The 13536-nt window shown below is 41.5% G+C and overlaps 1 protein-coding gene across 1 annotated transcript; it reads right to left on the reverse strand.

Moving 5' to 3' along the window:
- Positions 1-299: 299 nt before the first annotated feature.
- LOC139433559 (zinc finger MYM-type protein 1-like) lies at positions 300-3878 on the reverse strand. The gene is made up of 2 exons (XM_071202606.1): positions 2746-3878; positions 300-765 (listed from the first exon to the last, which is right to left on the reverse strand). Exons 1-2 carry the CDS (start codon positions 3876-3878, stop codon positions 300-302), a joined length of 1599 nt encoding a protein of 532 aa, XP_071058707.1.
- Positions 3879-13536: the final 9658 nt, after the last annotated feature.

Here is a 13536-nt window from a genome sequence, read left to right on the forward strand (position 1 = left end):
TGTCTTGTTCTGTGATTACCCTTCTGTGTATTTAGTCTAGTCTTCCCCTGTGTTCCATGTCGGTTCATTGTTTCCCCTCCATGTTATTCCACGGTCTGTGTTCCTTGTGCTGCTCGTTGGTTTTGGATATTTTGGATACTGCCTTTTTTGCCACAGCTTTATATTATTTAATAAAGCTCGCCTTTCGTTAAATTCTGCATTTGAGTCCTACCTGCTTCACCCAAGCGTAACACTCTCTAATAAAACGCATTTTATTTTTTAAGGGTCGGCCGTGTGTGTGTGTATGTGTGTGTGTGTCTTTATTTGTAGAGGAATTTTGCCCTTCTCTCCTTCTGAGTGGCAAACCTCTCAATGACTCTGGTGTTGAAGTCAGGAATGCTGCTAATTAGTTTTTTCTCAATTGACAGCATAGCCAGAGCATTCAGGCGATCCTGTGTCATGCTGTTCCTCAAGAAAGTCTTGATCCTTTTCAGAGTGGAAAAGCACCTCTCTGCCTCAGCCGTAGCCATGGGTGTGGTTACAAGAACCTTCAGAAGACTGACAGTCTCTGTGAATGTCTCCTGCAGATTGTTGTCAACAAAGAACTGGAGCAGATTAACAGCACCACTGCAAGCCCTGAACTGGTCAGTGTCATAGACGAGGGACAGTTCCGTCTTGAGCTTTGCCTTGTCCAGTAGAGGGTAGGCCTCAACAGTTGTTTTCAGCGCTGCTTCAGGGAATGTTTGGCTGTGTTGCTCAAACAGGTCTCCTTGCAGGAGGGTGGCGCTGATCAGGGGGGTATACTACGAAGCAGGATTTTCGCTTAGCCGGCTAAATTCAGGGAAAACTCCGGCTTTCCGGTCCTATGAAGCTGGTTCTCTTTTTAGCAGGCTAGATCTCCATGGTAACTTATGCTTAGCGGCTAACCTGGTCGGGACCAGGTTAGGTTGCAGGCTAAGAGCTCAACTCAGTGAAAGCACCGCCTGCTGACCAATCAGAGCTCAGTGGGCGGAGTTTAAAGCGATCAAGTCATATTACAGGAGAAAGGAAATACAGAAAAGCTGCCGTTGCAGGAAAGACGGCCGGCAAAAATCACCGACTGTGTGAACGTGAACATTAATAGAATATCACCTCCATCTTCAGAGCAATCTGACTATTATAACATTAGCGTTAAGAAAGCTTACTTAAATATCTGCCACAACATAAGTAACCGGATCAGAGTAACATTAAGTACAGTCCGCGGCATATCACTTCATAATGTATCATATATTTCCTTATCTGAGTCAGCTGAGCCGTATCTGGCCGTGCAACACTCACAGTGTCACATACTGGATGCAGAAGTATTATTTTAAGCAACACATTAAGTTGACGAAACACTCTCGAGTCAAATGTAATTAAAGTCAGATCGTGTCTTAGAGACGGGGCAGTGATATCATAAACCTGTTAATGTACGCATTCAAACACTTTTACCAGCTGTATTCACCTTGCAGGTGCAGCTATGTGGCTTTGATCCTGGATCAAGTGTTTAAGTCATGGATATTTAATTTAACTTCTTCATATGTCTAATATTATAGTTGACTTTTCATTCAGGAAGTATGACGCTGCGCTGTCAGTACGCTTCTCCATGTTTGTGATTGGTCGAATGCTCCAAATACCACCCCTTTCATGTGAACGCGCACCTAACTAGATAGGACACGGCTGGCTTGAGCGATCCACTTGATAACCCGTGTCGTAGGACCGTTTAGCGAGAGCGCGTATGTTTTGGATTAGGCCAACCGGCTAACTCAAACATATCCAGGTTAGGTTGAACCAGCTTCGTAGTATAGGCCCCAGGTGTTTGGTGAAGGAGAATTTCTCCTTTGCGTGACTCAGTATGGTATCACATACATATGAAATAATGCACAATGAAAAAATCAAGACATAATAAATAACAGAATCACCTTTTCACATCTATCAGTCATAATGTCATTAGTGTTCCCTATACGATGTGTAACAAACAAAGAGCTTTCTTGTGAATGGAATCAGAATAACAGGACATCTATCTGAGCGTCAACAGAACAATATTACTGTTTAAAATTAAGTCACTACAATATATACATTTAATGACTGTTTACACTTCATTCATTTATTGTCGGGCCCTTTTTGTCCACTGTGGTTGCTTCTGGAGGCCTAAACCTTTTCTGATCTGTCTTGATCCCCTTTGAAATGTAGAGACTGTGGGACACTTTTTGCAGTTTAGGCCTTGTTAAGTGTATACAATTCAGAATGTAATAAGCAATAGGCCTTTTAACTAGCCTACCTATTTATTGAATTTACAGAAAATGGGCTTTATTGTGAAATGTATCATTATTGTGATATGAAATTACCTATATTATGAAAGGAGCTTTTGGTCATAGAACACGTTCCTATTACTGCTTACCTCTCTAGCCAACCGCTGTTGCTCTTCATGTCCAAGTCCCCTCCGTTTTGTTGTGGGCGGCTGTTGCACAGATCCATCAGGAGGAATGGAGTCCCTGATCCAAACCACAAGTAACCATGTACAATTACTCATTGTGGGAAGAATTGACAAATTAGTTTTGACTATTTGAAATAGTAGTCAGAGATACACCTTATAAACGTTATATAATATATACATTTCCAGTTAGCCTGTTTAAGATATTTAAACAAGTATGTATGAGTTGGTCTATTGTGTTCAGCTAAATCACATTTAGGTTTCACAGATTTCCTATAATAAGCACATCTCAGCCATTGTAAATAATGATTTACCTGATTGTCTGTATGCTGCTGGTGAACCTCTTGATGAGTCCTTTGATGTAGACAGAGTCGATGTCCCTCTTCTGCAGTTGGCTAAACAGCATGTCTACATGTGGCATGATGTTGTGGAACAATGTCAGGAAAAAGCAAAACACTTCATCTTCCATCATTCTCACAAAGCCCCCAGCTTCTCTCACTGTTATGGGATCAAAGTCACCTGAGTCTCTGATTGTCTTGAAACACTTCAGGATGTTCTCCTTGTGCTCATACACAGTGTTAACAGCACAACTGTGAAAGTTCCATCGTGTTGTGGAAGTGCCAGGAAGTCTGTGTGCCACCACTTGATCCAGGATCGCAGTTCTCTTAAAAGACCTGGAGAAAAATGCAGCAAATCCACCAAGGTCTGAAAAAAATGCACTTATTTTGGTGATGTGGGATGTTGCCTGCTGCATAATGAGGTTCAGCTGATGCGCATAGCAGTGGATGTAGTGCGCATTACTGTAAACATCCTTCACTTTCCGCTGAACTCCACCTTTAGCTCCCCTCATCACCGCTGCACCGTCATAGGCTTGGGCGATTAGTTTGCCCTGTTGTCCATCGGGGAGTATAGTGCCCAGCCTCTCCATCAGCGCGTTGGCAACTGTGTCAGCATTCGCATTTTGAAGAGGGATGAACTCAAAAAAACGCTCCTGGACGTTGTTATGGGGATCGATGTAGCGTAGCACAAGGACTAACTGGCAGTGGGTGGAAATATCAGTGGTCTCATCCGCCTGAATAGCTAAATAACTGGCATTTTTTACTTCCTCCATAATGTAATCTTTAGTAACTGCTAACATGCAGTCCAACAGTTCATTTTGCACCGTCTTTGAGGTGCCTTTGAAAACAGAAGCCGTTTTAAGGTGCTCCTCCAAGACGCTATCTAACGAGGCCAGCAGGTTAACTAAACCCCGAAAAACGCCGGGGTTGTTGGATGTGTCAGTCTCGTCATGGCCACGCAAAGCAAGTTCAAAGCCCCCACAAAATTTCACACAATCAATAATCTTCGACAAGACGTGCCTGTTCTTGTCTACTTCTTCGTTGTGCTTTATTACTGAGATCTTGTACCCTTGATCTAGCTGTGCGGCTATGTTAGCTTTGCCTAGCATGGCTAGCTTAATGGTACATGTCATGTGTGCCTTTGTGCGCTCATGCTTTTTAATTCTTTCGGATAAATGTTTCATGTCATTTACCCCCTTCACAGTCCACGGGCACGATGTATCTGTCCCCGGCTGTTTGAATAGCAAGCATGGAAAACAGAAGAGAGCATTTACCTTGTTGCATCCAACTAGCCAAGCCTTTCTGGTGTACCAGCTACGTGTGAAACTTTGCGTATATGATTTGCTTTTCTCACGAGCATTCTGTGATATGCACAAATCGGGTTGGTCCGGTCCAAGGTCTTTAACGATTAATTTATCTCCCAAACTTCTCCTTTCAAAAGGATTGGAGAGTAGCTCTTGCACGGAATTGGGTGAGTCCGGCGACTCCACCTGCACACGACGAAGCCATTCTCATCCAACTACTGCGTCACCTTGGTCACTCACGACTCGTGAGTCACGAGTCTAAAAAACAACTCACGTCAACGCACGTAAGCAACGTGGGCGCCAATGTGAGCGCCCACGTGACCAAAATATTTGACGGCGTTGATTGGCTGAAATTATGTTTCTATTGAGACTTTTGCAACGTGCTGGTTGCTGCTGTTTGGCTCGGGGGCTCCGCCCGGTAATGATAAACTAATGCCACGGGCAAGGCCAGGCAGGAATAATGTGACTGTGACTTTGACTTAACAGTAACTTTAGACATCGTAACACAATTTTAAACGAGATTTTATTGTAGATTATACATTTTATTGATACCAATTGTATGATATTTACCTTGTTAATTAAAAATAAAAATATAAAATATTTTTTTAAATATATTTTTTTTAAATATATTTTTTTAAATTAATTTTTTTTTTAAATATTTTTTTTTGTATGTGGGAAGAGGTGGGGCGGCGCCCCTAGCGCCCCTATGGGCCGGCCGCCACTGAGGCTAGGGTTCCATACAAATGTGCAAACCACCCTTTGAATAAGCCTGCTGTCAAAACAAGCAGCTATGGAATAACAAATGGAAAAGTTATATGCCAAAGTTAGTGTTTAATAACGAAAATGAACAATCTGTAAAACGGCATGTAAACAGCCAGTGATTTCTCCCAACACAACTCTGAGGGACCACACCATTTCCAACTCTTCCACTACTCATATGGCTCTTTATACAAAACAAAACAGCTGCAAGACAACAATTGTGGCAGTAACTACTAACTAGTCCTTGCAATATTACAACAACGAGTATGCAAGCCAGCTTGAGAAAAATGTGAAATAATGTTAGAGAAAAAAGGTGCTTGTGCCTTAAGAGTGAGAACATGTCTTTGAAAATGTAGCAAGATGTTCATATCACTAGTTAACATTTTATCTGTAAAGATAAAGAACTTGGGTTATTTGGGTTAGTTAGTGGGTTAGTTAGTTGGTTTAGTTAGTTAGTTGGGTTAGTTTGGTTTTGGGAACTGAATGTTCAAGTCACAAACAGCGGTGAAGGCAGGACAATGAAATGGGGACATCTTGTGAATCCGTTTTTGAATTTGCCAATGCTCACTTAGATTAAGAGCTTTGTTTTCAAACTCCTGATTCGCTGTGAGCAACTGGTGGAAAGTCCCATGAAGATGTGCTGAACAGTCTCAAAAGTGTACTTGTGTTCTTTTGGAAACTCAATGTTCAGGGCATAGAGTAGACCAAAAAGGTAGACAAATGCAGTTGGGATGTCTGGTAGATCCGAGAGTACAATTGTCTCTTCCAAGACAACAGCAATACTGTTGACCATTTGAGACGGGGTAGGTCCACCATCATCTACGAGAACAGTGAGGACTCCCATCTTGACACCAGCAGTCTGCTTTTCTTCCGGATCAGTGTCCTGCATGTAGAAAGCAGATAAGCAATTATTATTTACCAAGTAAGGATATAACTGCAAATAAAACACTGGTTTGATTGCTCAGCAATGACACAATAATTACTGTGAAAATGTTAACTGTTCTGTTGTACAACTAGTTCACTAGTAGTTATGTAGCAGGTCTAGTATTTATCCTGAGAATCGGGCTTCATCTTCAAAACAGATTTATCTATGATTATAGGAACACTTAATAACTGCACTTGTATGACATTGTATGACATAAATGTAGACTTATGATTAATGGACAACCATAGTGTACACACCAGGCATTTCAGGAAGAGCTTCTCTGCACTGTCACGGACAAATAAGGGCAGGCCTTCCAGACACATTCTCATTCGTTGCTGTGCAATGTCAGATGTCTGTAAATCAGAAAAACAGAGCATTAGGATTTATGGTTAAAATGAGCGATTAAAGGGTCATTTCAGAATCTCAGAAGTCAGGATCCATTTGTGATTTATTTAAAACAGCAAGTCTTCTCTGAACAAAATAACTTTGCAATAGTTGTTTGAACCGGAAGAGAGATTGAATTATTAAACAGGACTTATGTAAACTTTGTTGATGAGGTAAAAATGAAGTAAGTACCACAATATGATGCTTTTACAAGATAGGACACCCCTTTTAGATATAAATGGATTTTAACCATTTTAATAACTTCCACATCTATTCTTGAGTTACGAGAAGTGCATTTTTGAGGCAACAGAAAACTTCACATTTGACATTCAAAATCAAACGCTGCTCGTTCACAGCTGCTCGCTGCTTGTTCACCTGAGGAACAGGTTACACGCCGTCAGCGCTGAGACGTGATCCACCTTTGCTGAGTTCCGGATGTGAGCCACGTTCAACCTCATCCACTACAGCGGACCCGAGTTCCACTAAAGGCTCGTCGGGAAGGGTTTCAGGAGCCACTCCACACTGGGCGAATCACTTCTGGGATCCTACTTTTGCCCGCCGAGTGGATTTAGCACGAGAGGGAGCAACTCTTGCAGAGATAAAGAGTCGGAAGTGTGGTCCCAGCTCTCCTCTCGCCGCCCTTCTCGCCGCTCCTCACACCGCTCCTCTTGCCGCTCCTCTTGCCGCTCCTCACACCGCGTATCGCTGCTCCTCTCCGCGCCTGTGCTCCCGGCGGAAATGTAAAGTGGATTAAACAGCCGGTGTAACGCGGTGGGATTACCTTCTCGACTCTGCTGTGCTGCTGTAGCTGAGGCCTGGTTTCACCTGCTCTGCTCTGCTGTGCTGCTGTAGCTGAGGCCTGCTCCACCTTGCTCCGGGAACAGCGTGGATACTGTTGTGCTGGACTGGGAGAATGGCGGGTGTCGTGTTTCTGCTGTGCCTTTTCTTGGCTGTACTGGACAAGGAGAAGATCGCTAGTCGTCCTGAACAATCTACTGGATTCGGGTATGTTCTGCCGCCCGCAGTGGACATCCCCTGTACAGTTTCGGAGGTGTTGCACAAACAATTGCTGGTTGCACTGTCGCGGACATTCATTTCGGAAAATGTTTGTCTTTCTCACATGCCTGCCACGATGGTCCTTCAGAATTGTTTTTTAAACTCTAATCTCACTTTCGCGAAGTTTGCTGGTGACTCTAGATCAACTGACAATGTATGTGTGTTGATTAAGAGGAAAAGGTGCCTGGTATTTTTATTGTTGTTACTATCTGGAAATGTACAGCCAAATCCAGGTCCACCGAGCAGTATTAGTCAAATAGCTACTCCTGCTGATTTTATATCTAGATCTGGGCTAGGTTTTAATTCATTTAAATGTGCGTAGTCTGTTACCTAAATTAGATTTTGTCCGTATTTGGGCGAGTTCGACTGATGCTGATGTCATTGTCTTATCAGAAACGTGGCTAGATAAATCCATTTTGGCCTCTGACATTTACATAAATGGTTACAGTGTATATCGTACTGACCGGCCTAAAAAAGGTGGTGGCGTTGCCATTTATGTGAAAAATAAGTTTTGTGTAACTAATATGGTTTCCAAATCTGTTGGTAAACAGCTAGAATTTTTAGCCGTGAATATTGAGGTAACAAAGGGTCAACAGCTCATGATGGTGGGCTGCTACAGGGCTCCTTCGGCTGTCAAGGACTCTTTATCGTCTTTGGCAAAACTGTTATCGCAACTTTCCTACAAGGAAATAGTGCTGCTTGGTGATTTTAATTGGGACTGGTTAACTTCTGTGTCAGAGGATTTTAAAAACCTGTGTACCTCTTTGAATTTTACCCAGATTATAGACAGTCCTACTCGCCCAAATATTAAGTCCCCAAACAAATCCTCCTTAATTGATCTAATTTTAACAAATGTTCCACATAAATACTCATCTGTGGGAGTATTTGCTAATGATGTGAGTGACCACTGTGTTGTAGCCACAATTAGGGACACTAAGGTCCAAAAGGTTAAACCACGTGTCATCACAAAGAGAGACAAAAAACACTTTGTGGAGCAGGGTTTTGTGCATGATCTGTTTGATTTTGATTGGGGTAGAATCAATTTGTGTGCTGATGTAGAAACTGCATGGTCTTATTTTTATCTTGGTTTTATGAAAATTATAGATAGACATGCACCTCTGCGTAAATTTAGAGTGAAGGGACGAAACAATCCCTGGTTTTCTGCTGAGCTGTCCAGTCTCCTTCATGAGAGAAATAATGCTTGGGCTAAGGCTAGGAAATCAGGCTCAGAGGTAGAATGGCTACGTTTTAGGCAGCTAAGAAATAGCTTCACATCCCAAATAAAAAGTGCTAAATCAAAGTACTATTTGTCGGTTACCACAGAAAACCTGAATAACCCTAGGAAATTTTGGAAAGCCATAAAATCGATTTCCACTGGTGATATCCCAAATGAGCTACCTCCGTGCCTTACCACAGCATCTGGCATTATATCAGACAGGGCTATGCTAAATTGTTTTAATGAGCATTTGTGTCTTGTGGCTCTCTGTTTGGCTGTGTGGCTCCTGTGAACGCTCCAATCCTTGACTCTGAACAATGTGGTCTGGAAAACCCTTTCAGTTTTACTCCTTTAACTGTTGGTATTGTTCATGAAGCATTATCCAAGTTAGATCCTAGGAAACCGGCTGGCCCGGACAACGTAGAACCTTTCTTTTTAAAGATAGCTGCAGATTTTATTGCTCCACCTCTTACTTCTCTTTTTAACCTCTCCCTCAGCACGAACACAATTCCAAAAGTATGGAAGTCAGCTTATGTCCTGCCTTTACTGAAAGGAGGGGAGGCAACTATTTTAAATAACTATAGGCCTATCTCTAAATTGTCAGTTCTGGCTAAGGTTCTTGAACGCTTAGTGAGTGAACAAGTAAAGGAGTTTTTATGTATAAATGACATCCTGTCTAAACATCAGTCAGGATTCAGAAAGAAACACAGCACCATCACTGCCACAATGAAAGTGGTAAATGACATTACTACTATTTTAGATAATAAGCAGAGTTGTGCAGCTCTGTTTATTGACCTTTCCAAAGCGTTTGACACCGTTGATCATCGCATTTTAAAGCAGAGGCTACTCAGTATTGGCATATCCAGCCTTGCAGTGGGGTGGTTTGTGAACTACCTCTCTGAAAGGTCCCAATGTGTTCATTTTGATGGACTGTCTTCTGAATGGTTAAACATTTCTAATGGTGTACCACAAGGTTCTGTTTTAGGACCACTTTTATTCTCCATATATATTAACAGCGTAGGTGATAATGTGGATGAAGCTACTTTACATTTTTATGCGGATGATACTGTGATGTACTGTGCAGGTCCCTCCATTCAGGAGGACTGGTGTTAAATTACAGGCTGTTTTTAACACTATTCAGACTCAGCTCTCTGAGCTTAAGCTTCTTTTAAATGTGGATAAAACCAAGGTAATGCTCTTTTCAAAAGCTAAAAAGACACCAGAGCCTGTTTTAGATATTGTAACTACGCAAGGAACAAAACTTGAAGTTGTTGCCTGTTACAAATACCTGGGTATCTGGCTTGATGATTGTCTCTCTTTTAAACTCCATGTCAATAACCTGCTTAAAAAGCTGAGGGTTAGGCTAGGTTTCTTTTTCAGAAACAAGTCCTGTTTCTCGCTTGAGGCCAGGAAAAGGCTAGTCACTGTGACCTTTTTACCTGTGCTGGACTATGGGGATTTGTTGTATATGAATGCACCTGCCAATTACCTGAGCAAATTGGATGCTGCGTATCACAGTGCTCTGAGATTTGTCACAAATTGTAAAGCGCTTACACATCACTGTACACTGTATACCAAGGCAGGTTTACCATCACTCTCTGTACGGAGGCTCAGTCATTGGTACACGTTTATCTATAAAGCTTTGTTGGGTAAACTCCCGTATTATATCTGCTCTCTGATAACACAGAGAGTTGCAAGCAGCTATTGTCTGAGGTCACATGATGTAGTCTTGTTAGATGTGCCAAGAGCAAGGACTGTCTTCGGTAAGACAGCTTTTATGTGCGCAGCTCCACTTGCTTGGAACAATCTTCAGCAAGAATTGAAACTGAGCAATCTCATTCCTCTGCATGTTTTTAAAGCTAGGGTAAATGAAATGCTTGCTGATACAATGGGCACTTGTAAATGTCTATAACTATGTATCCTGTAAATATAATGTATAATGTCCTTTATTGTTTTATGTTTCATGTGGAATCTATATGCTGCAGGTCTCCCTTGAAAAAGAGATCTATGATCTCAATGGGACCAATCTGAATAAATAAAGGTTTGAAATGAAATTAAATGAAAGATTTTTTGAGTCATTTGTATCAAAATGTGTCTGGGGTCATTTTTTTATAGGGTGCCTTTGGTGTCCCCAGTACAAAATATGTTGTTTTTTGTCTAAATCTGGACAAATACTAATTACATTTAGTTTTTAATGTGTGTTCAATTGTTAATTTATTATTAATACAATGATATGCACATCTAAGTTTTTTTATTTTATTTTAAAAGCTTTGGTTAAAGGGATATCGAGGAGCTTTTCCATGTCCCCACTGCTGGTCATTCAACTTCGATCTAAAATATAGCTATTAAAAACAAATTAATTTATAAATATGTTATTATTATTTTATTTAACTAGTCAAAATCTATGTAATCAAATAATGTTTTTATTCAAATTGTAAAAATATAAAGTAAAAAAAGAAGGTTTAATGTTCGTCCCCGCTGGTCGCTGTCCACCCTGTTGAGCTGTCAATCAATCAATGTTTATTTATATAGCCCAATATCACAAATGTTACATTTGTCTCAGTGGTCTTCACAGTTTATACAGAATATCAGTATGACAATACGACACCCTCTGTCCTTAGACCCTCACATCGTACAAGGAAAAACTTCCAAAGAAAACCCAGTTTAAAGCGAAAAATGGGAGAAACCTCAGGGAGAGCAACAGAGGAGGGATCCCTCTCCCAGGACGGACAGACGTGCAATAGATGCCGTGTGTAAATTGAAGAGATAATACATTTGCAACATAGGTAGTCCAAATGTTTGGAAATGCATGTGTGTATAATAGGAAGATGAATCCACGAGGATATCCACCCAGGACCACAGCCACGACTCAAGATCCAGCGCTCGCGATTCAGGACACAGGACCGCAGGATCATCCATGACTCCGGATCCCAGCGTATATAAACACCAAAAAGAAAGACATTTGGGGAAGCTGGGTTAATCGGAACATGAGAGTACACAGGTATAGACAGAGAGAAGGAAGAAGTAAGATGTCCCCCGACAAACTAAGCCTATATCAGCAAAACTAGGGTCTGAATCTAATCAGCCCTAACTATAAGCTTTATCAAAAAGGAAGGTCTTAAGCGCACTCTTAAAAACGGATAGGGTGTCTGCCGCCCGAACACAAACTGGAAGCTGATTCCACAAATGTGGAGCTTGATAAGAAAAGGCTCTGGCTCCCATTGTACTTTTAGAGATTCTAGGAACAACCAACAACCCTGCATTCTTGAAACGCAATGCCCTAGTAGGACAGTAGGGTATAATGAGTTATTTAAGGTAAGATGGCGCCTGCCCATTAAGGGCTTTGTAGGCGAGAAGAAGAATTTTAAATTCTATCCTGTGTTCTATAGGGAGCCAGTGTAAGGCAGCCAGTACAGGAGTAATGTGGTCCCTTTTCCTAACATACCCTAGGGACCAGAGGGTACAATGGTTGGACATTTACTACCGGCCGCGGTATGCCTAGTGTACAGGGTCCATATAACCGACTTAATGCATAGCGGGAAGTCGGTTATATAGACATCAACAGAATAAGTGTTTAACGGTGATTTAAACTAGTTTATGCGGGGAAAAGAGTGCTCAAAATCGGATTCAACAGGCCATCCACACCGACTCCCATTAAAAGTGATTGAAATGTACAGGAATCTGTCCATTTGAATCACATTTGATGACCCGTCCAGGGTGACTTTCTTCCCCAGGAATTAGTGTCTGAAAGCTGGCTAACATTACTTTAAATACAGTGTGCACATGGCTTTATTACCCATGAAATAGTGTGTGAAAGCTGGGTGAGTTTGATGTGAATTTAAGGAAGATATGGCCATTTCATCCACACCTCACGACTCCCATTAAAAGTGATTGAAATGTACAGGAATCTGTCCATTTCAATCACATTTGATGACCCGTCCAGGGTGACTTTCTTCCCCAGGAATTAGTGTCTGAAAGCTGGCTAACATTAATTTAAATACAGTGTGCACATGGCTTTATTACCCATGAAATAGTGTGTGAAAGATGGGTAACTTTGCTGTGAATTTAAGGGAGATATGGCCATTTCATCCACACCTCACGACTCCCATTCAAAGTGATTGAAATGTACAGCACTCTGTACATTTCAATCACATTTCACGACCCGACCAGGGTGACTTTCTTCCCCACGAATTAGTGTCTGAAAGCTGGCTAACATTACTTTAAATACAGTGTGCACATGGCTTTATTACCCATGAAATAGTGTGTGAAAGCTGGGTGAGTTTGATGTGAATTTAAGGAAGATATGGCCATTTCATCCACACCTCACGACTCCCATTAAAAGTGATTGAAATGTACAGGAATCTGTCCATTTCAATCACATTTGATGACCCGTCCAGGGTGACTTTCTTCCCCAGGAATTAGTGTCTGAAAGCTGGCTAACATTACTTTAAATACAGTGTGCACATGGCTTTATTACCCATGAAATAGTGTGTGAAAGCTGGGTGAGTTTGATGTGAATTTAAGGAAGATATGGCCCTTTCAAACAGGGAGATGTACAGGCCTTTATTACCCACGAATTAGTGTCTGAAAGCTGGCTAACATTACTTTAAATACAGTGTGCACATGGCTTTATTACCCATGAAATAGTGTGTGAAAGATGGGTAACTTTGCTGTGAATTTAAGGGAGATATGGCCATTTCATCCACACCTCACGACTCCCATTCAAAGTGATTGAAATGTACAGCACTCTGTACATTTCAATCACATTTCACGACCCGACCAGGGTGACTTTCTTCCCCACGAATTAGTGTCTGAAAGCTGGCTAACATTACTTTAAATACAGTGTGCACATGGCTTTATTACCCATGAAATAGTGTGTGAAAGCTGGGTGAGTTTGATGTGAATTTAAGGAAGATATGGCCATTTCATCCACACCTCACGACTCCCATTAAAAGTGATTGAAATGTACAGGAATCTGTCCATTTCAATCACATTTGATGACCCGTCCAGGGTGACTTTCTTCCCCAGGAATTAGTGTCTGAAAGCTGGCTAACATTACTTTAAATACAGTGTGCACATGGCTTTATTACCCATGAAATAGTGTGTGAAAACTGGGTGAGTTT

Source organism: Pseudochaenichthys georgianus, unplaced genomic scaffold (assembly GCF_902827115.2).
Source record: "Pseudochaenichthys georgianus unplaced genomic scaffold, fPseGeo1.2 scaffold_621_arrow_ctg1, whole genome shotgun sequence".
NCBI classification, from domain to species: Eukaryota; Metazoa; Chordata; class Actinopteri; order Perciformes; family Channichthyidae; genus Pseudochaenichthys; species Pseudochaenichthys georgianus.